General features: G+C 47.7%; 1 protein-coding gene across 1 annotated transcript; it reads right to left on the bottom strand.

The window, feature by feature from the left end:
* Positions 1-8625: 8625 nt before the first annotated feature.
* PSMC4 (proteasome 26S subunit, ATPase 4) lies at positions 8626-17567 on the bottom strand. Its single transcript, XM_053210306.1, has 11 exons — positions 17413-17567; positions 16505-16603; positions 16182-16368; positions 14165-14311; positions 13967-14076; positions 13777-13870; positions 9764-9931; positions 9604-9680; positions 9292-9460; positions 9040-9095; positions 8626-8862 (listed from the first exon to the last, which is right to left on the bottom strand). The coding sequence occupies exons 1-11, from the start codon at positions 17446-17448 to the stop codon at positions 8749-8751; spliced, it is 1257 nt and encodes a 418-aa protein (XP_053066281.1). The 5' UTR covers positions 17449-17567; the 3' UTR covers positions 8626-8748.
* Between the last annotated feature and the right edge of the window lie 6415 nt (positions 17568-23982).

Genomic DNA, 23982 nt, shown 5'->3' with positions numbered 1-23982 from the left:
CGCGGCAACGCCGGCTGTGTGGTGTGTGTTACTGCCCCACGTCCCTGCTGCTTGCCCCGCAGCCCCGAGTGTCTGCACAGAGCACTGTGGGCACGTTTCCCCAAGAGGACAAACACTGAGCCCTGGGATGAAGGTTCCGAGCAGGAAGGCAGAGGACTGGTCTTGGGGTGGGACTTTTAGAGCTAGAAGTGTGCCTGGGACGAACTCCGTGCAAGAAATGATGGGAGAGCCCCTACTTGGAGGCGCTGTGGGTGCGGCTACATTTTCCCGAACCACAGCGTTCTCATACCTGCAGCCGCCCTCTTACATCTGGTTGTGTGGGTGACGTCAGGGCAGATGTGGCCCTGCAGGGGGATTTTCTTAGTCTGCACGACTCTAACAAAGGCCTGGCGTCTCAAGGTTTCCTTCTTCCCCAGCCCTGCCATTCTCCAAAAGAAGGAGGAAAAATGGTTGTACATCCGGAAAGTCCAGCTCAGGTGAGTTTGTTTCCTCTTTGTTTATAAACAAACACGCTTTTGTTTTTAGTAACGTTTGCTTTTCTTTTCCCAAATTGCCCAACGGCTCATCCTAGGCCCGCCTTCCCAGTGAACGACGGGCCATGCCTATGAGTCCCTCTCCTCACTGTCCCTCCGCCAGAAACCCCTCTCCTCATCTTTCGTATCATTCCTCAGCATTCACTTTTTGTAATAGTAAGAAATGCCCATTCCGCGGTCTAGTTAAAGCTTTGTTTTACTGAGAGTAATGTTTAGATGGAATCATCTTCCATCTCCAAAACCTCAGTTTAAAAAGTAAGGCAAGGGGCGCCTGGGTGGCTCAGTCGGTTAAGCGTCTGACTTCAGCTCAGGTCATGATCTCGCGGTCCGTGAGTTCAAGCCCTGCATCGGGCTCTGTGCTGACAGCTCAGACCCTGGAGCCTGTTTCCCATTCTGTGTCTCCCTCTCTTTCTGACCCTCCCCCGTTCATGCTCTGTCTCTCTCTGTCTCAAAAATACAAAAAGTGTTAAAAAAAATAATAAGGCAATATCAGAAGCGGTTTGACTGGCGTGAGTGAGAAATGACATGGTCATCTGCTTTTTTAAGGCTTTTGGGAGCAGGAATGTAATTGGAGGGCTTAGCGTGGAAATCTGTGTCATAAGAGGCAGGGATTTCCCCAAGGAATCAATGGATTGAGATTTATATTAATAAAGATTTGTCATAAGACAACAAAAAGTACATGTGAGTGAAGTAATATTCAGTGATGAACAGTAATACTCCAATTTTAAATTTCATATAAATTTCACTTACTAATATTTGGGATTGAGACATTTTACAAGGATTATATCCAAATCGATATTTCTGTTGGTTACTCGGTGGAGAAGTAGAGGGAGAATCAAACGCTGCTTTGTCAGCTTTGACCAAATTTTATTATTTAGTATGCAGATGCTTTTCACCTGATTTATGTCCACTTAAAGAAGAATCTTGGCCATATAAAGATCTCATATTGAAGAAGAATGTTCAAGAACTGGTAGGCTCTTTATAACGGTCACACTGATTTCCTTTCTATTCCCACATATGTCAAACCTGTTTGCTTCTAAGACTTAAAAATTCTTTTTAATTGGATATAGATCTATTATATACTTAAGATTGTGGAATGAATACTCACTTTTTGCAGTTAATCAGTTATATGCATGAGGGAATTACAAAGAAGAAAATTAAAATAGCCCCAGCATCATATTTTGGGGAGGTATATTTTAGCAAAACTTTTCTTTGCATCTGTACATATATGTGATGTGTGTGTTTGTTTCTGCAGAATAGAAATTGTGCTAGTGGAACACAGGTCACAGAGACACTCCAACTCCTATTTAGAAAAGGTTGTTCTACCTAACCAGAAGTTTCTTATACCTCTGAGGAAAGTGCCAGTGAGCCTCTCTATTTGATACCTGCTAGGTGTTTATACCTTTTAAGGTTTTATTTGATAAACCAGCTAAGGATAATTATTATGGCACAGTTTATCAAATAAAGTAGCTCTTCAAGATTATACTTTTTTTAAAGATTTTTTTTAAATGTTTGTTTATTTTTGAAAGAGAGGCAGAGCACGAGCGGGGGAGGGGCAGAGAGAGAGGGAGACACAGAATCTGAAGCAGGCTCCAAGCTCTGGGCTGTCAGCACACAGCCTGACGTGGGTCTTGAACTCACAAACTACGAGATCATGACCTGAGCCGAAGTCGGATGCTTAACTGACTGAGCTACCCAGGTACCCCTACTTTTTTTAGATTTTTAAGGTTATTTTCACAACCTTATATCTATAGCCCGAGCAGGGTGAGGAGGGTGTTCACACAGGGGGTGGCCTGGTGCAGGGTGACAGAACTTACTAGGGGGCAGTTCAGTTGGTGGAATGGACCAGCATGGGGTGTCAACCTGATCAGGGTAAGACGGGGTCCACACAGGATGACTATGAGTATGAGATTTCAAAGCCCAAGCAGGGTGAAGAGGGCATCTGGATACGAGTACTGCCTAGCTTTGGGTGTCAGGGCCCAAATAGGAGAGTTAGGCACTCTCGTGCGGGCCAGGTAGGAGGTGCTGAGTGTCAGAACCCAATCCAAGTTGGGTGAGGAAAGCATCTGCAGGAGGGAGGGGGCTGGAGCAGTGATGGGAGTTTGTTACACACAGGGGGCCTGTCAAGCGAGTAAACACATTAAGAGGCACTGGAGCCGAGTTTCTCTCCCCGTCACAGCAGGGAGTAACAGGTATGGAAAGGGAGAAAATGAGAAGGGACCTTGTGACGTTAGGTTAACTAGACGTAATAGTATGAACTTAACAGTTTTCTGTATGGGTAGGTAGAAAACATAGAAGCAGGCTTTGGTGGCCAGACTCACTTCTGGGGCTGTTCCACTCTGCTGTTCCTTGCAAGCGCTCTGAGTCCCAGCGTCTGCCTGGCCTGATATGTCACTGCTCGAGTAGGAGTTGGCATGCCAAGCGACTCTGCTTGGGCCTCCTGTCCTATCACATTAGACAGTATATACACCTTAAGATCCTAAAGATAAGGCAAAATATCCAAGTAATGTTTAGGGATGATTTGTGAGCGTGACTCAGAAAAATGATGCGGTCCATCAGGATGTTGAGCACCACCTTCTGGCTTCTTCATCCTCCTCCTCTTGCTCTGTGGCGGCCATGGAAGACAGTGTTTGCGTAATCTGGGTTGGCCATGCTGTGATCCATGCCATCAGCACGTGCCTTCTGGTTTGTGCACACTGTGGTGACATGTGTCATGCTGCTGCATTGGTACTCTGTGACAATCGAGAGCCATCTGTAACTCCTTAGCAGTAACTGCCCGGTCATCTCATCTGAGATATGTTTACCAACCCTGGGGAGCACCCAAAGGAAACATTACCAAGGAATCCACGTGACGTGTAGACAGGTTGGAAATGATGGACAGGTGTCCAAAGTGTTGCTGTATTCAGCCAGAGCGCACGCGCCTTTGCAGTAACTGCAGGGGACGTGCACACAGAATCCGCCATCACCGCCTGTGGGTGAGCAGTGGTGTGGGAATTTTTTTTTCAATGGAAACACCACCCCCCCGAATCTGGACAATGTTTACACACGTGTTCTATTTAGAAGTTGTCACGTTCTGTATTTATATTGTTTATATTGTGGGTACTTTTTGTGTTTTTTTTAACTTTTAAAAATTTAAAAATTTAAATTTAAAAATTAAAAAATTATTCTTGAGAAACAGAGACAGAGCGTGAGCAGGGGAGGGGCAGAGAGAGAGTAAGACACAGAATCCGAAGCAGGCACCAGGCTCTGAGCTGTCAGCACAGAGCCCGATGTGGGGCTCAAACCCATGAACTGTAGATCATGACCTGAGGTGAAGCTGGACACTCAACCCACTTAGCCACCCAGGTGCTCCTGTGTTATTTTTTTACAATTAAAAACAAACAAAACTATTTACATGTATTGACATTTTTTTCTTCTCCCAGTCTTTGCAAAGTGGAACAGAGAAAAGATACATGTGCAGGAAAACACTTGCTTTAAACACTCTAGGGTGCCTAGGTGGCTCAAGCATCTGACTCTTGATTTCAGCTCAGGTCATGATGCCAGGGTCATGGGATCGAGCCCCGCGTTGGGCTCCACAGTGGGCACGATCCTGCTTAAAATTCTCTCTCTCCCTCTGCCACAACCCCTCCCCCCACCCCCCCCACCCCCCGCTTAAAAAATAAAAAAACAAAAAACTCCACTTCTAAGATGGAAGAACACCCAGGCTGGTCAGCAAACCAGCCTTTTCCCCTCTTGACCCAGTAGCATGTAACTGAGCATGGAAAAAGCAGCTGCTGGTATCCAGGAACCGTCTGACAATTACAGGTAGGCATCAGTGGCATAAAGCTGTCCTGGCGCTCACAGTTAGGCCACATTATTCTCTTGTTGCACATAAGCAATCTCCTAGAACACCAACATCAAGGTCACTCTGAGACCATAACGAGAGCTGGAACAAGGCCACTTCATCATTTTGTCTAAGCACAGACAAACCAGGTCACAAAACAGACCAAATACCCCCTCTCCCAGCTAATGGGAGTGGCCGCTACTTCTCACCCAGTACAGCTTCAGCCTCACCCTGGTCTGCCTTCACTGCAGCTAATGTCCCATCCTAATAAAATTCCTCTTGTATCCTGATAGCCTCAAATCCAGAGCGAAGCCCCGCTTCCTGAAGCCCTCCCCAAGGTGTGCCTTTTCTGTCACCCTCTTTCTAAGACGCCACACAGCTCCCCATGGTGTGTGTTCTCCCTCATAACGAGTGCTAAACCCAGAATTTTTGACTACAGGTGTGTTCCTAGGGGTCTCTGGCTGGACAGCACAGGCAGTAAATGCAGTTAATCATGGCATTATTGTGGCGGCTTTTACTCTCAGTGGTCTTGGCTTATGCTCCCTTTCAAAATGCAGAAAGTAATTTTGAAATGCAGAACTGTGGTCGGCAGGCCTCAGACCCTCGAGGAATGGGGGTAACCAAGGTCACTCTTCACTAGTCATTTGGGGTCATTTCACCTGAAGGAAATGGAGAAAGGCCCTGTAAAAGCATCATATGGATGAAGAAGAAACATGGTCTTCACTTTCTGGGATCTCCACATCTTCTCAAAGATACTCCAGGAACTTGAAGTTGGATGGGCGGTCAGGGAAATGTAAAAATGAGAACATTAGCAAACCTATCCTGATCATCTTCCAGATTCCTAATTTTTCAAAAGCCACAAGGAAATGCCAACTTCCTCAAAGCAGAAAAAGTAGACCCCTTTATTAAAATATAACCTGGGGGTGGGGGGCGCCTGGGTGGCTCAGTCAGTTGGGCGTCTGACTTCAGCTCAGGTCAGGATCTCGCGGTTCGTGAGTTCAAGCCCCACATCGGGCTCTGTGCTGAGCACTCAGAGCCTGGAGGCTGCTTCGGATTCTGTGTCTCCCTCTCTCTCTGCCCCTCCCCACTCATGCTCTGCCTCTCTCTGTCTCTCGAAAACTGAGTAAACGCTATATATATATATATATATATATATATATATATATATATATATATATATATATATATAACTTTGGGATTTACCTAATGGGCCTCCCTTCTGCACTGCCAGGTCTTTGACCACAGGGACTGAATCTGCATCATCCCTGAAACCTCGGTCACTCCCGCCAGAATGCCAGTGTTGGGGTGTGGAGTGAACAGTTCTCAACAGCAGCAAAATAAGACAAATCGCCAGACTGCAGGCCTGTTGAGGGCAGTCTGTCACGTGGACTCAGGGAGAGACTATCTGGCAAGAGGAGAAGCTTTCATGAAGGATTTGGGTTTTCTGTCTCGCCCTGCTAGCGCTTTATGCTGTCCATATGATGTGCATGATTTCACATGTTCCTCTCACCGTCCCTCGGTCTTGGGTGTTATGCCCATTTAACTGATGAGGACCAGGAGTGACAGAATTTAAGGCAGATGCTTTGAGTCGCACCACCACCTGATGGGATGGAAGCAGGAACCCGCAATTGTGACTCCCAAGAAGGGTGCTCCGTTCAGATTGTGGCAGTATCCCCTCCACCGCACCCCCCCGGCCCTGCCCCGTTATTTTCTTTGCTGTCATTTCTGGGGCACTTGGCTTTGTTTCCAATTTCTTTGCCCTTTATCACTCATGTTTTGGGTGCGTTCTGTCACTTCTGCAATTTCCCTCCCTTACCTTCTCGCTTCCAAGTTATCTCCTGCCTTGTACCATCCCCATTTTTTTTCCCTTGGTTTTTTTAAATTTCAATGTTTTAATTTTTTTTGAGAGTGTGCAGGCGTGCCAGCGGGGGAGGGGCAGAGAGAGAGGAAGGCAGAGGATCCAAATCAGGCTCTGTGCTGACAACAGAGAGCCTGATGGAAGGCTCGAACTCATGAGCCGGGAGATCATGACCTGAGCCAAAGTTGGACGCTCAACTGACTGAGCCACCCAGGCGCCCCCCCCCCCCCCCCGCGTTGGTTTTTTTTTTTTTTTAATTTTTTTTTTCAACGTTTATTTATTTTTGGGACAGAGACAGAGCATGAACGGGGGAGGGGCAGAGAGAGAGGGAGACACAGAATCGGAAACAGGCTCCAGGCTCTAAGCCATCAGCCCAGAGCCTGACGCGGGGCTCGAACCCACGGACCGCGAGATCTTGACCTGGCTGAAGTCGGACGCTTAACCGACTGCGCCACCCAGGCGCACCCCCCCCCCCCCCCGCGTTGGTTTTTAAGTATCTAATTTAAAAGGTTAAATATTGTATAAAGTGTGTATAAAGTGTGCCCATGGCACCCTCACCCCGTATTTCCCTACTTCCAGGAGTCAGCCACTTCCCATCCTCTTGTCTTTTGAAATTTACTTCCATATTTCTAAATTCTATGCTTTTGTAAAATCATTAGTTTTAGGTATTAGCTGCTACCGAGCATGAAAGATGAGAACTTATGGTGTCTTAACCCATTCTCTCTTTTCTCCCATGCTGCCCGGTTTCCTCAGCAGAAATCCTTCAGCTGCCTGCCCGGGGCTCTCCCTGAATCCTGTCTTCCACACAGCAGCCCCCCTCTCATCCGAGCTCCAGGCCTGCCAGTCTGGGGACTTGCAGTCCAGCCTTTCCTGGAGTAAACCTCCAGCCAGGCTGCAGGAGGATCACAGGGCCTGGAAAAACAGCTCGTTCATTTACAGCTCCAGGGTCTAGGTGCACTTGGTATATGAGTTTGGATTTCTATAGCCTTTCAGGTAGTCCCTGTTTCCAGCCCTCACCTTCAGAACATGTCACCTGTGACTTCTGAAGCGGGCATCTGTTTCTGGGCTCCGCTTCACGTCTGCTACGTTAACGAGCAGCTATCTGCCTCTTTCCGAAACCGTGTTGCTGCCAGATCCTCTCTCCTTCTGATCTTGTGAATGTACATCCTACTCTCTTATCACCTCTTATTTTAGTGAGGTCCTGGGGAGGAGAAGTTAACTTCCCTACTCAACCTGCAGTGGTCGTCTACAGAGGAATCAGCCTCCGTCTCTTCAAGGACCTGTGACTACCATTTTTCCTTCTTCCTATCTCACTTCCAAATAGATACTGACATCATGTATTTGTTCAAGAAATACTAAGTGAACGTCTACCATGCGTAGGCTCTGGGACTTGAACTGTGATCAAGCAGAGCACGGGCCTGGCGCCAGTGGAGTGCAGAAGGGTTCCCTCCCAGCTTGGGGCACCAGAGAGGGCTGTCCAGAGGTAGAGGTGTTGAAAGAGAGACCTCAAGAGACGGAATTGGTCCAACCAAACACATTTGTGCTCCAGTAAGACCGTATGGAGTAGGGCCAGAGATACTCACAAAACCCAGCCCTCCAACCTCCTCCCATCAACCGTCATCCCTGCTCTTGGGGACTCTGCAGGGCTGTTTCCCTGTTCTTGATACTCCGAGTGTGAGGAAGGCAGGAATCATCAAAGACTCAAATGATCTACCTACTCTAGGAAATGCAGGTGGGCAGGTGTGCAGAGGCTTTATTTTGTGGCCAAGGGCTGTGGTCTAAGGTTCAGTTTCTATCCCTTTCCCCCAATATTTTTAAATGTTTATTTTTTATTTAAAAATTTTTAATGTTTGTTTATTTTTGAGAAAGAGAGCACAAGCAAAGGAGGGGCAGAGAGAGGGAGACACAGAATCCAAATCAGGCTTCAGGCTCTGAGCTGTCAGCACAGAGCCTGATGTAGGGCTTGAACCCACGAACTGTGAGATCATGATCTGAGCTGAAGTCGGATGCTCAAGCAACTGAGCCACACAGGCGCCTCAATGTTTGTTTATTTTTGAGAGAGACCCAGTGTGAGTGGGGGAGGGGCAGCGAGAGAGAGAGGGAAATGCAGAATCTGAAGCAGGCTCCAACTGTCAGCACAGAGCCAGATGTGGGGCTCGAACCTATGAATTGTGAGATCATGACCTGAGCTGAAGTTGGACGCTTAACTGACTGAACCACCCAGGTGCCCCTCCCCTTTCCCCAAATTTCTATAGTCATTTGGTTTGAATTCGTTGCTTCTGTCCCAAACTGTAACCCAGGACGTGTACCTCACCCACTCATCTGTCAGGAGAGCAGGAGGGGACAGAACATCCTATTCCAGGCCCAGTTTTCTCCAAAAGAGTTAAACTTTTAGGAAGAAATTAAACAGATTCAATCTTGTATATTTACTGAGTAAACCAATCCCAGGTAAAGAAAAAGGAACACTAGGTTTTAGGACAGAGGCTGGGGAGGTGAGAGAAGTCTCCGGCCCCTGTGGTGGGGCGGGGGAGGGGTCACTTATAAAACTCATGTTCCTGTTCATCCTTCTTGATGACTGTCTTGTATGCTTTCTCGAAGTCCTTAGCCAGAACAATGTAGCGGTTCTCACGGACAGCCAACATTCCGCTCTGTTGAGGGATGAGAGTTAGAAATCTACTCCCCAACCGTAGTGATGGTGGAAGAAGAGGCAGGGCCCCAAGCCCCGGGGAGGCACTGAGGTACATGAGGACTGCAGCAGGATATTCCCAAAGAGGAAGGGTCGCCACATACCCCCTGCCCAGATCCAGGGAGAAACCCTCACTCACCTCCTGACAGATGGAGTTGATATCGGCTCCTGAAATCTTATCTGGTCGGGCCACATCTGCAACAGGCGAGTTAAGGCAACCATTCCCTGAACGAGGGGGTGAATGCCTGGAGCCAGAAGTCACCCTTGAGCTTTGTCACCACCCCCTTCCCTGGACCTTGGTCTCCCAACCTGTACAAGAAGGCAGAGGTGGAGATGAAGATCCAGTCCCCAACCCAGCCGGGACCATCCCCTCACTTCTAGAGCAGGATACAGTCTTCCAAGTCAACCTCCTCAGAGAGATTCATCTTGCTGGTGATAGTGGAGAAAATCAATCTCTTCTGGCGGCGGTCAGGGAGTGGAAATTCAATTTTACGATCAAGGCGTCCTGGCCGCAGCAGGGCAGGATCCAGAGTGTCTGCTCTGTTTGTGGCCATGATCACCTGGCATTGGGGACAGGCCAGCTGAGACCTCTGTCCCCACTACACCCTCTTTCCTGTCATGATACCTGCCCCCTTACATGCCAGCCACCACTCTTCCCGGATTCCCACACCACACCTCCCCTTGCCCATCCTGAACCCCGAACCTTGACGTTAACGTTCTGGTCAAATCCGTCCATTTGATTCAGCAGCTCCAGCAGGATTCTCTGAACCTCCCTGTCAGCTGGAGAGTGTGCCACTTGGTCAGTCCAGGGCACCCCGTAAAAGGCTGCCCAAGATCCCAGGCCCTGATTAGGCATCACTCACCCCCCGTCTGGGCATCAAATCTCTTGGTGGCAATGGCGTCAATCTCATCTATGAAGATGATGGCAGGTGCGTTCTCCTTGGCCAGGCGGAACACGTCCCGGACCATGCGGGGGCCCTCGCCCAGGTATTTCTGTACAAACTCGGAGCCCACGACCCGGATAAACGCAGCTGATGGCAGGAAGATGAGGGTTAGATGAGGAAGGGCCTCCCACAGGGCCCATGCCGCTTACTGAAACCGAGAATTCCCTGCAGACAGCCGTTCCTGTGAACATTCACTCCAAGTGGCCAGGTTACTCTCTCGTGCCCCAGGGACTGGGTCTCAGATCCCACTGGGAGGACCAGCCACCTGCTTGCACCCCATAGCAACCTAGCAGCCCGTATCATGAATCCTACCACAGATGTGTCATTTTCTGGCCCAACATTTAAAAATCAGGACATTCTAAGTAATAATAATGCATCTGTGCTTCAATATGCCATATAGGGGAGAGCAAGAGACATTCACAGAATCCAAGATAGAAAAAAATCTGGATTTGCAGAGTGTTGGAAAAATCAGAGAATAAAGACAGGTTGTCCATACATTAAGGCATCGTACTGCCTCCCCAAGAGCTCAGAGTTCCATTTGGAGTTCCATATGGAATGGGAAAAGACCCACTTTTGAATATCATGAAAGAAGCAGGGACCTTGGGCACGTATTCTGGTATAATCAAGCGGCAACGTGGCTAAAGACGGGTTTGTTCTGGGCCTCTCCTTTTTTGACCTCTTAGAGTTTAACTTATTTGTTAATAACTGCATGTGGCTTTGTGTTGCCTGGAGCAACCTTCAGAACCCTCCTTCCGCCCACCACACAGGAGGGAGACCCGCAGTCTGTGACGCAGGCCTGGTGTTTTACGTCATAAACCAGGAGTCCTGCAAGTGGCGGTTCTGGTCACACCACTTCTCTAATGCTGGCCACGCACGGCTGTTGGGAAACTGAAATGTGCCTGGTCCAAAATGAGACACGCTGTAACCGTGACATACTCAAAAGTCTTAGGTTTCAAAAGACTTCGTACAACAAAATGTAAAACATCTCAAGAAATGTCCCTCAATAAATGGCCAGATAAATAAAACACACTATATACGTACAATGGAATATTATTTGGCCTTAAAAATGAATGATATTTTGATACCTGCTCCAACATGATGAGCCCTGAAGACAACACGCTAAGTGAAAAAGCAAGTCTTAAGAAGACAAATGTAGGGTCCATCTACTTACATGAGATAACCTACGAGAGCCAAATTCATAGTCACTAAGAACAAAGGTTACCAGGGGCTCGAGGGGCAAGGGGGTGTGGAGAAACAGGGCGTTATTAATTCATGGGTATAGAGTTTCCGTTCAGGGATGAACAAGTTCTGGAAATGGATACTGGTGGAGGCTGCACAACAGTGAATGCTCTCAATGCCACTGAATTATACACTTAAAAATTGGCTAGGGGCACCTGAGTGGCTCAGCTGGTTAAGCTTCCGACTTTGGCTCAGATCATGATCTCACGGTTTGTGAGTTCGAGCCTGTATCAGGTTCTGTGCTGACAGCTCAGAGCCTGGAGGCTGCTTTGGATTCTGTGTCTCCCTCTCTCTCTGCCCCTCCCCTGCTCATGTTCTGTATCTCCTCTCTCTCAGAAATAAACAAACATTTAAAAAAATTTTTTTAAATTATTTTAAATGTTTATTTATTTCTGAGACAGAGAGAGACAGCATGAGTGGGGGAGAGGGAGACACAGAATCCGAAGCAGGCTCCAGGCTCTGAGCTGTCAGCACAGAGCCTGACGCGGGGCTCGAACTCACAAACCGTGAGATCATGACCTGAGCCGAAGTCGGTTGTTCAACCAACTGAGCCACCCAGGCGCCCCCAAAAAAATTTTTTTTAAATTATAGATGTAGTGTGTATATATTTCTATCAAACCCTGCCTGTCTAAAACCACCCCGCTCTCAGTACAACATGTAAACTCTCTGAGAGTAGTGCTAAGACTATATTCACACCCTTTCTGATCTCCTCAACCTCACCTCCTAAACCTGCCAAGCACAGCCTTCCTACAAACATTTGCTGAGCAACTACCACAGTTCAGTTACTGGGCAGGCACTGGAAATGCAGAAACACACAAATATATAAGGCCCGTGCCCTCCTGGAGTTTGGTCATGGTCCACTCATGACGCTAAATAAAAAGTGCTTTCCTGTCCCAGGCCTTTGCACATACCATTCCCTGTGCTTCCCGTTGGGAGGATGCCCTCTCCCAACGGTGTGCCTGCCAAATCACTTACCCCTCGCTTCCTCTGGGAACCCTTACCTAAGAGGCCTGGGCAGCATGGGCCAGTGCGCCCTCCCGTTAGGGCAATCCCACTACCTTCCCTGCTTCTCCGGGGTATTTGCTACTCCGCAGACTGTTCCCATTCTACCTCACCTCCGACTGTGAGCCCCCTCCCTCACTCGCTTCAGCTGCAGGGGCCTCCCTGTTATTCCTGCCTCACCAGATAGTCCCTCAGCCTGATACAGTTCCTCCCCTGGACCTTCCTGTGATTCGCTCCCTCAGGTCTTCCGGGTCTTTGTGTAAAGGTCACCTCGTAGAAAGTCTTCCCTGACCAAGCCCCAGCTCTGGCATAAAAAGCTGCAGCCTGTTACTCTCTCTCCCCTTGTCCTGCTTAATCTCAGCACGCATTCAGCACCATGGGATATATAATCTATTCACTTGTGTATCTGTTCAAGTACTTCCCTCAACTAAGGCATCACCTCCATGAAGAAAGGAGGCTTTGTTCCGTTCGCTGCCACATCTCCTGCACCTAGAACACAGCATGGCACGCACCAGGCGCTCAATAAACGTTAACCAAATGACTGAGTTCTAAGTGTTTCTTTTTCTTTTTCCTCAGCCATACTGGGAGATTCTCCAACACACGGGACATGTCTGATTCATCACTGTATCCATGCTCCGGGCCCGGGAGAGCAGAGGTCCAATGAACTGCTAAGCAAAGGAGCGATCGTGACAATGGCTATCATTTACTGTCCACTCTCTATGTGCCAGGTATGGTTCTAGAAGCTTTATATTGATTCAATCTTCTGAATAACCCAGACAAATACGAAATGGGAGTCACAGAGGGGCTAACTTATTGAGCAGTTACATAAACTACCTTACATAAGCAGTTGTAGGGGAGCCAGATTGCAAACCCAGTCAGCCTGGCCCAGAAAACACTGCTTAACTACGGCCTTCTACCAGCCTCTGGTTCACACATGGTAAGATTTTTAAGATGTGCCGAGCCCTATCTTTAGGCTTTACAAACAGTAATATAGTGACTTTAGGACGTTTTTGTCTGGAACCTACAATAAAAAATACATGGGGGGTGGGGGGCGCCTGGGTGGCTCAGTACATTAAGCATCCAAGTTCGGCTCAGACCATGATCTCAGTTTGAGTTCAAGCCCTGCATCGGACTCCATGCTATCAGCACAGAGCCTGCTTCAGATCCCCTGTCTCCCTCTCTCTGCTCCTCCCCTGCTTGCTCACGTGCTCTCTCTTAAAAATAAACATTGAAAAAAAAAAAAAAAGAAATACGTATATAAACAGCCACGTGTGTGTGTGTGTGTGTGTGTGTGTGTGTGTGTGTGTACTACAAGTTTCACAAATCTGAGCTCTTACTATGTGGGATGGACTCTGATGTTTTGTTTCATTTTTTGAAATGCTGGTTACACCCATGAATCTGAAGTCACGATTACTCATGGGTCACAACCCACTGTAGGGAAAACACTGCATTATTTCATTCATTTCTCACAGTAACACTGTGAAGAGTCTTCTACAGATAAGGAAACTGAGGTATGAGGATATAAAGTCACCTCCCAGGACGGCACAGCCAGTAAGAGGCACACGGGGGCTTTGACCCCACAGCCCCTGTTCTTAATCACCATGCCACTTCCTGGGGAAGATGAGAAAGCAGGGAGCAAGGTCAGAAGAGCCCAGAAGGTCAAGGCTCTGGAGAAGCGCTGAGAGGCTCACCTGTCGTGTGATGAGCCACAGCCTTCGCCAGCATGGTCTTCCCGCAGCCAGGTGGGCCATACATGAGGACGCCTCGGGGAGGGTCGATGCCGATCTGAAACACAGAGGCGAAGAAGGACGAGCCAGGGAGTCCCATCACCAGCTCAATACAGTGGGGCCTCTCCCTTCCCTGCCCCTCCCAGCTCCGCACCTGCTTATACAGCTCGAAGTGTGTAAGTGGGAGCTCCACAGCCTCCCGCACCTCCTGTTTCTGGATGTCCATGCCCCCGATGTCTGCATACATCACATCTGGCTTCTGGTCTGGTGGGAGAGCAGAGCTGGGGCTCTCAGCCTGGCTCCCAGGGTCCCTTAGGACCCGCCCCCAGCCCTGGGCTCCCCTCCCCCACACCTGAGGTGAGCATCATGATGCTGCTGTCAGCCTCAGGAGGCAGCACGTCCACCAGGGCATTGCTGTGCTTGTGCAGGGCCACCGAGGCGTTAGGCTTGAGCAGCTCCCGATCAATGGTGCTCAGGATGCGCACGTAGTAGTTGGAGCCTTTGGGAGACAGGAAGAAGAGGGGAAAATGAGAAGTGCCAGAACCTTAAAACCGTCTCCCCACCCCTCATGGTCGTACACTCCAGGCCACCGGTATCTCTCACTCAGACCCTGCCTGGGCCTCCTGGCCACTGGCCTCCTCCGGTCCATCCCCACGTTCACAATGACAACTTCCCTGTCGTTCTATAGCCCTGACTCCCTCTCATGCTTCAGCCCGAGGTGACCAGCGGCCTCCTGGAATGCCTCCCCCTGCATGACCCTAGGGTGTCTGTCACTCACTGTGTCCCAATGTGTTCTCAGGATCTTCTCCCAAATTGTGCTGCTCTTCCTGGGTCTCTGTCTCAGGGAGGCCTACAGTCCTTGGTCCCCAGCCAGAGTCCCAAACCTCATCCTAGATCTTTCTCCCCTTCTCTCCATTGTCCATCAGTCACTATGATCTTCCATTCAGCCTCCAGAATGTCTCCAACCATCTCCTCTCCTCCCCTCGGACCCTGCCTGATTCACCCTTCTAGGTTTCTGCACCACACCTCCCGGCTCGCCCAGCCTCGGGTTCCTCTCTCCCATCCACATTCTCCTTCTACAGTGCTGATGCACACCCCTGTCCAGTGTCAGTCTCTCTCCTGACCTTCAGACCTGTCTGTCTAGCAGCCTCCTGGACCCCTCCCTGCAACATCCTAGACTGCCTGCACAGTCTCCCTCCAAACCTACTCCTCTGCCCATGTTGACATCTCAGGAATAGCCCTACAGTCCCCCAAGTCCTACAGGTCAAACACACAAGCCTCATCCTGGGTGACTCCCTCCCTTCACCACCTCACCTCCAGCCCATCAGTTTAATTCCAGGCCCAGTCAGCCACTTCTCCCCACCGTTACGAGAACATGGCTCAGTCCAAAGGAGCAGAGGCCAGAAACAGAAAAAGATGGGTAACACACAGAGACAATAACCATCATGAGGGCAGGGCCTAAGCCCATGTTAATAACAGCAGATACTGTATACCGAGTCCTACCAGAGCCCAATCACTTCCCACTTCACCCATGGTTTCAAATGGCAGGTCCCAACCCAGTAACGGTCATGAAATCAACTGAGAGGGTCATATCCAGAACATAGTTTGAAACAAAAGCAGGCTAGAACAGAATGGAAAACATCAGAGTATACTGCACATAGTAAGGGTAAACAGCATTTGATGAAATTTCCAGTATATCTGTAATATATGTATTACATACGCATAGATAATATATATATAGTATATATACGTAAGTATATTCAGTGTATGTGTAGTATATATATGTAGTGTATATATGTATAACAGTTGACTCTTGAACCATGCAGGGGTTAAGGGCACTGACTCCCCGTGCATCTGAAAAATCCATGTGTAACTTTTGACTCCCCACAAGCTAACTACTAATAGCCCACTGTTGACCAGAAGCCTTACCAATACCATAAGCAGTCAATTAACACGTGTTTGGTATGTTTTACATATTATATACTGTATTCTTACAATAAAGTAAACTAGCAAAAAAAATATTAAGCAAATCATTAGGAAAAGAAAATACATTTATAGTACTACACTGTATTTACCCAAAAACTCCACGTATTAGGAGACCCATCCAGTTCAAACCTGTGTTGTTCAAAAGTCAACTGTACACGTATGTACACACACACACAAAATACATGCATACGTACGTGTAGAGAAAGAATGTAAGACATATGTCTACCTTCATATCAGAGTCTGAAAAACACCATTACACTCTCTTGCCTTGTTTGCTCTTCTAAGACCCTAGCACAATTCCTGGTCCGTGGCAGGAAACAGCTGACAGACGCTGAATGAACAGATGAGTGAATGAGAGGCCCCCTGCCCACCCACCCACGCACCTGTGGTGGAGCCCACAATGGCTGTATTCTGATCCACAGCCTCCAGAAACTGCCCAATGACCAGTGGGATGCTTTGGATTCGCTTCACCTCCTCCTGGGCATGGAGGAATTCCTTCTTCAGGTTCTTCTGCTCATCCTTGATGTATTCCTCCTGCACCTCCAGGAACTCCAACTCTTGCTGCAGCTTCTGTGAGTGGAGAGGGGAAAGGTGGAGGGTTGGCTCCATGCCCTGCTAAGTGAGGCGGCAGTGGAAGGTTGTGGGGTGGAGGAAGAGTATGGGATGCTGGGACCCTGTGCAGGGTCCGGCTTGGGATTGAATGTACCTTGTAGCGGCTGTACAGGTCCTCCAGGTCCTCAGGCTCCGGCCCCAGGAAGGAAAGGCCAGTCTGGGGCCGAGACACAGACAGTGCTGGGATCTCATCCTAGAACAAAGGAGAAAACTCAAGTTGGAGGAAGAAAGAATACAGAGCATCCTCCCCACTTCACCATGAACCACTCAGCCCCTAACCGGCTCCTGACATCATTCAGCTCCTCTAAATAGACCCTGCAAACCTCTCAGCCCCCTAAAAAGGCTCCTAATGTCACCTAGCCCCTAACAGGACTCTTATGTCAACTAGCCCTCCAAAAACATATTTTATTAACACGTGCCACTTGTAACATACCCCCAATGTCACCAGACTCCCAACTAGAGCCTAAATGTCACAACCACTCCTTACCAGCTCCCAATGCTCTTCAACCCCCCTCAACAGGTTCCTAGGGTCACATGGCTAGCTCAATATAGGTTGTTAATGTCACCATGCTTTCAAACATTCTTTTATCATCCAGTTCCCTAGGAAGGCCCCAAACCACAGATTTTACTTAGCCTCCAAACATCGGTTAGCTCCCAGCTCAACTTCAGACATCATTCGGCCCACGGCCGTGTCCCATCTATCACTCACACCCCGACACAGTTCCAGCTTCGCTAGGCCATCGGTCACTAAGCACTCCTAGCTAGTCCTCGAAATCATCCCGTGCCAGGGAACCTCTAACGTCACTCATTCCTGTAGCCGCGCTTTCTGCGCCTTACTGGCCCCCTAACATCATTAAGTCACCGAGCCAGGCCTCGGGGCAGCACAGAGCTCTCCACCGAAGGATCCCAAATCACCCTGACCCGGGCCGGAATTCCCGAAGTCACTCAGCACCCCACTCAGGTCGGCCTCACCCTCTCCCCGCGAGCCAGGCCCCACCAGACCTGAGCTTTCTCTACCAAGATGCCTATCTCCTCCATAGTGACCAAGCCGGCCTCTGTGCGGCCCAGCCAGATCTAGTCACCGCTTCCGCTGACGCTACCGGAAGACTAGGACCTCAGTGGATTCTGGGAAACGTAGTTTAAGACTTCGCTAGAGCGGGCTGGATAGGCCGCAAAGGAGGGAGGGAAGGGAAGATTTCGTCCTGAGCTCCGCCCCCGAGGCTTGCACAGCGCGCTCTCGGGACAGGGGTTTGGAGCGGTGCGCGTGCGTAGTAGCGCGTGGTGGCACCATTTCGGGCGGCATCTGTGCTGGGGTTTTCTCGGCAGTAGGCGGCGCTGCTTCATTGCTTTATCAATCAAGGAACTCGCAAATCCGTCTCCTCGATCTCATTAGTGAAGGGGCTGGAGATGTTTAGGGCGGCGTTCCCCAGAGGGGTTCCTTTAGGTGTCTCAACGTGAGCTGCGCCAGAGGATTCCACACCCCCCCCCCCCGACCCCCAGAGTGATTCCTCACTGGGATCCACCCTGGGAGTTGATGTGATGTGGGCTGGGAGCAAATGGTGGAGAAAGAATTCTTGAGACGTTTTCAGTGGGAAGGGTGCTTTATTTAAAGCACAGGGCCAGGACCCGTACGGGAAGAGCTGCACTTGTGTTTGTGAGAAATGACTGATTAAATACTTTATAGTTTGGGGCGGGATGGTGGTGCTAAGGATAGAGTAAGTCAGTAAGGAATTTGGAAGTAAAGCGTTCAGGGCGCTAGCTGCTGCTAAGATAAGGCTATTTACTACCCTCTAGTAAAACATCAGTCTTGAGGCCCTTCAGTTGTGTATCAGTGGGCCATATGCTCAGGATCTAATTGCACATAGATCTTGGGGAGTGTTTAAAGCTATCAGGGAAAGTGACACTAACGAGCAGAATTGTAACACAACTTTGGTAAAGGAAGTCCTTTTGAGAGCTGGAGGAATGTTACTATCTGTGAGCCTCAGGAATTCTGCTTGGAGACTGCGACCCTCCGCAAAGTCTGGCCTTTGTTTCTTTTTACTCCCATGCGAGGTGAGGAGCCCCAAGCCCGCATTACCCTTAGCGAATCAGGTAGAAACGACGCAGGCACCTGGGCTGGAGAAGATGAGGGAGCAGTGCGGGAGTTGAGTCCGGTGGGAGACTTGCAGACCTGTGCCAGGCCCTGTGCCTAAGTCCTGGGTGCCTCAACTCGTTGAATCTGAGCAGGCATTATGTTCCCTTTTACAGAGAAGGAAATAGGCTCAGAGCTATGAAGCTGCTTGCCGGTAACAAGAGTCCTCAGATCTGTCTGTCCTCAGACAGGGGATACACACTGGCCAGTGGGGATACACTCACACAGTGTTTGTTAAGTAAATAGTTTTATTGAAATATAAATACAGCGAAGTGTACAGATCATTACTGTGCAGTTCAATGACTTTCCACTAAGTGAACACACCTATAACCAGTACTCAGATCAAGAGGCCAAACAGTAGCCACCCCCAAGAGCCCCCGACATGCTCTCTTTCTGCCATCCTATCCCTTCTTAAAGTTATCCTTTACCTGAGTTCTAACAGTGCGGATTACTTCTGTCCGTCTCAACCCCCACAGTGTGTACTGTGTATTTGGCTTTTTACTTAACATCATGTTTGTGACATTCATATTGCACATAGGAATAGTTCTTTCATTTTCACTTCTGTATGCTTTCGGTCCCTGTGGATATGCCTAAAACTGGATATTTTCCAGCCTGGGGTTATCCTGGTGCTACCACTATTCTCGTACATTTCTTCGATAAACTTACGGGAATATGCTAAGGAGTGGAATCACTGGTCAAAGGGCAAGTGTGAGGTTGGCTTTAGTCAACACTGTCAAGCTACAATAACTTACACTCACATCCCTTGTGCACACACTTGATATTGTCTCTCTGAATTTTTTTTTCCATTCTGATCAGTATATTGTGGGTTGTCACACCAGGCACCATTTGTGCATTTCCTTTCAACTGGGCAAGTTCCAAACTCTGAATCCTTACAATACCCTCAGAGGTAGGTTTGCTCTTCCTCATTTTATGGGTGAGGAAACTGAGGCTCAGACAAGGGAAAGTCACGCCTGCTAAGTCACAAAGAGAATTTGTGGCTCCTGATCAATGCCAGCCCTATGCTAGGGGAATTAGAAATCAATCAGATCTGGTCCCTGCCTTCCTTGTTTAAGACCCCAGTACTTTTTTTTTCTTATTTATTTTGAGAGAGAGAGAGAGAGCACATCTGGGCATATGGGGAGGGGCAGAGGGAGAGGGGGAATCCCAAGCAGACTCCACACTGTCAGTGCAGAGCCCTATGTGGGAGCTCAATGGTACAAACCGTAAGATCATGACCTGAGCCAAAACCAAGAGTCAGATGCTCAACTAGTAGCAGGATTCTTGCACAGAGTTGTGACACTGAGGCTTTTCTTTCCAGGAAGCAACTGTTGGCACTATTCAGTTGGGTTTGTACCCAAAGAACTCAGCCCCGAACGCCACATGGCATAGTTTTTTTATACGTTTTCTGTTTGTTCCCCATTTATGGTAACACACAAACATGCAGTCTGATTAAGTGGTCTCATGTTACAAGGTCATGAGGAATGTTGTCATGTGGCGTAGCCAAGTTGCCTTGAGTTTTGTTTTGTTTTGTTTCTCTTTTAGGGAGGGGACCCTACCACAAAATGATTGAGCCACCCAGATGCCCCCCCCCAGCACTTTTATTTCCACACAAAAAAGGAAAACAATGAGGACAACAAATCCTCCTTTTTTTTCTCTGCATTGACAGTTCAGAGTTCTGTCTTCCTTACCTCTGCCTCCCCCGAAAGTCATCCCAATTTCTACTTGAGTCTTGGAATCCATCACCTAAAACAGGATTCATCATCTCCTTCCTTGCCTCCTGTTCCCTATCTCCTAGTTTCCAGATTTCAGACTCAAACTATGTGAGAGCCTTGCTTTTATTCCCTGTCAACCCATCTCTGAAATCTCTCTGCCGTCTTTGGCAATGATAAATCAATGAATCCCTTTGGCATTTTTATGGATAATAATTGTAAGTAACCATTTCCTAAACGCTGACTGTGTGCCTGGCTCTTTGCTAAGCACTTTACCGTATTATCTCATTCAATCCTCACAACAGCCTTCCAAAGCAGGTAGTAGAAGTAACCAACATTTTACCTTCTGCCAGGGAAGTTCAAGTGTTTTATACACATGATCTGATTTAAATCTCATAGTTATGTGGGATTTGAAATGGGAACAGTTGTCTTACTTCCTACTCTCTCAGGTCCAACATAAGTTACCAGGCTCAGAGAGGTGAAGCCACTTGTTGGCCAAGATCATGCAGGAAGTAAATGGTAGAGCTGGTATTCAAATCCAGGACCTGGGCTTTTACCCTCCCGTGATAGTTATCATTTGGATTTGCAGATGACCTTCAACAAGTGAGCTAGTCATTCTCAAGCAGGAGGACACTGAATCATTTAGGGAATTTTTTTCAAGCTAGATGCACCTTTACCTTATTTTAATGTTATGATCCTTCCCTCCCCCTATCTTCTAGTTAAGAACCACGCATCTAGATCGTTTAACAATGGGCAAACTGGAGCCAGGATCAGCCCAGCTGACTGAAATTTCTCCCTCCTGGTTGAAGCCAAGGGCTTTCTTCCTCTAGACTACACTGCCTTCTAACAGAAGTCCTGAGCAGCTCTTGTGTTCCGTGAGGGTGTTTCCAGATCTGGGTTTTAGAGCTCAGCATGTGGCTGGGTGCATACAGGAGCCAGCAGACCAGAAGGTAAAGACAGCTGGACTGGCAGAGAACCTATTCCTCATCGACAGAGAGTGGCCGAACTCCAGCCATGATAGCCATGCCAAAATGTGGGCCCATTGTTACCAGATCTGATGTTTCGAGAGAAGTCAAGAATCCAGATTTTCTTTTCTTTTTTTAATTAAAAAAATTTTTTTAATGTTTATTTATTTTTGAGTGCGCGCAAGAGACACAGGGTGTGAGCAGGGGAGGGACAGAGAGAGAGGGAGACGCAGAATCCAAAGCAGGCTCCAGGCTCTGAGCTGTCAGCACAGAGCCGGATGCGGGGCTTGAACCCACGAACTGTGAGATCATGACCTGAGCCAAACTCAGATGCTCCTGAGTCACTCAGGTGCCCCAAGAATCCAGATTTTCAAGTGAAATCTTCTAATTTTTGAATGTTGATGATAAATTCAAACACTTAGAAACACCATGCAGGGGTGCCTGGGTGTTCAGTCGGCTGAGCGATGGACTCCTGATTTCGGTTCAGGTCATGTCTCATGATTCATAAGATTGAGCCCTGCATCAAGCTTCTCTCTCTCCCTGTCTCTCTGCTCCTCCCCTGCTTGTGTTTTCTCTCTCTCTCTCTCTCTCTCTCTCTCTCTCAGAATAAATAAATTAACATTTTTTAAAACTTAAAAAAAAAACCACCATATAGGCCAAACAAAACCATCTCTGGGCTTCATACAATGGATAGATGACCCCTGGTCTAGGCTCATCTTGTCCCCAGTATGGCCATCAAAGGCCCAGGAATCAAGGGCTTTACTCAGTCCCAGGGTGGAAGTGGAGGGAGGGGTCTGAAACAATCAGAAGGCAGAAAAAATACGAGGTCAAGGATGAATAAGGATTATATTCAGGGAAAAGCAGGGGCGCCTAGGTGGTTCAGTCAGTTAAGCATCTGACTTCTGCTCAGGTCATGGTCTCACAGTTTGTGAGCTTGAGCCCTGCATCGGGGACTGTGCTGACAGCTCGGAGCCTGGAGCCTGCTTCAGATTCGGTGTCTGCCTCTCTCTCTGCCCCTCCCAGCTTGCACCCTGTCTCTCTCAAAAATGAGTAAACATTAAAAATTAAAAACAATTTTCAGGGAAAAGCAAATGTAGATATCTAACAATAGCTGATTTGTTAAATAAACTGAATGATCTTTTTAAATTTTGGAGCATCTGGGTGGCTCAGTCAGTTGAACATCCGACTTTGGCTCAGATCATGATCTCTCGGTTCGTGAGTTTGAGCCCCACACTGGGCTCTGTGCTGTCAGCTTCAGATTCTGTGTCTCCCTCTCTCTCTCTGCCCTTCCCCCACTCACACTCTGTCTCTCTCTGTCTCTCAAAAATGAATAAATGTTAAAAAAAATTTAACATCTATCTATTATGGAGTATGACACAGTTTTTAAAAGTGGTATAGAGGGGGCCCTGGGTGGCTCAGTTGGTTAAGCATCTGACTCTTGACCTCAGCTTAGGTCAGTATCTCAGGGTTTGTGAGTTTGAGCCTGTGTCAGGTTACTTGTTGATGGCACGGAGCCTGCTTGGGATTCTGTCTCTCCCTCTCTCTGCCCCTCCCCTGCTCTTTCTCTCTCTCTCTCAAAATAAATAAACTTAAAAAAGGTGGTGTAGAATATTTAATACACCATATGTTCACAGAATATATAATACCTAAAAGAAAAACATAGATGACAAAGTGATAAAATATAAACCCTTTTAAAAAATCTTTTTATTTTGAAATTTCAGTTCCAGAAGATTTATAAGAATAGTACATAGTCTTTGCCCAGATTCCCCAAATGTTACCATTTAACACATATGCCTTATCATTGTCTTTTTCTCTATATATGCATTCTTATTTGTGTGTCTGTATACAGATACATATTACACATATATCTTGCCATATATATGTATTTTTCTAAAACTACTACTGGGATTTTTATTTGGATTGCATTAAATTTATAGACTGATTTGGTGAGAACTGGCATGTTAACCACACCATTCCCATCCATGAATATAGTATGTCTCCACATAGCATACAGATTCTGCTGTGGTAGATTTATACAGGTATACATTGGAGATATTGCAAGTTTGGTTCCAGACCATTGCAATAAAGCAAATATTGCAATAATGTGAATCAAATTAAATTTTTGGTTCCCCAGTGCATATAAAAGTTATGTTTACAGGGGTACCTGTGTGGCTCAGTTGGTTAAGTATCCAACTTTGGCTCAGGTCATGATCTCATGGTTCATGAGTTTGATCCCTGCATTGGGCTCTGCACTGATGGTGTGGAGCCTGCTTGGGATTCTCCCTCTCTCTCTCTCTCTCTCTCTCTCGCCCTCTCAAAATAAATAAATAAATAAACTTTAAAATGTCCAGGCTTAAAAAAATTATGTGTAGACTATACTGTAGTTCATTGCATGTGCAATAGTAGTATGTCTTAAAAATGTGCATACCATAATTCAAAAATACTTTCTTGCTGAAAAACGTTAACTGAGCTTTCAGTGGATCACAATCTTTTTGCTGGTGGAGGGTCTCGCCTCGATGTCGAGGGCTGCTGACTGAGCAGGGTGGCGGTTGCTGAAGGCTGGGGTGGCTGTGGCAATTTTGAAAACCCAGACCACAGTGAAGTTAGCTACATTGATTGAGTCTTCCTTTCATGAATGATTACTGTGTAGCATGCAGTGATGTTTCATAGCATTTTACCCACAGGAGAACTGCTTTTTAGAAAAGACAGGCTTCTTGTAATCACCAAGACAGTGTGGTAGTGGCACAAAAACAGACACTCAGATCAA

Source organism: Acinonyx jubatus, chromosome E2 (genome assembly GCF_027475565.1).
Source record: "Acinonyx jubatus isolate Ajub_Pintada_27869175 chromosome E2, VMU_Ajub_asm_v1.0, whole genome shotgun sequence".
Classification (NCBI taxonomy): domain Eukaryota; kingdom Metazoa; phylum Chordata; class Mammalia; order Carnivora; family Felidae; genus Acinonyx; species Acinonyx jubatus.
Note: the sequence above shows the minus strand (reverse complement) of the source record. Positions and strands in the feature narration are given on the sequence as shown.

Excerpts from the sequence above, each read along its gene's own strand:
- PSMC4 (XM_053210306.1), bottom strand. The coding sequence starts at position 17,448 with ATGGAGGAGATAGGCATCTTGGTAGAGAAAGCTCAG. Across the intron at positions 16,604-17,412 it reads TCTTGGTAGAGAAAGCTCAG|GATGAGATCCCAGCACTGTC; the intron begins GTCTGGTGGGGC and ends CCTTTGTTCTAG. Across the intron at positions 8,863-9,039 it reads TCAACTCCATCTGTCAGGAG|AGCGGAATGTTGGCTGTCCG; the intron begins GTGAGTGAGGGT and ends ATCCCTCAACAG.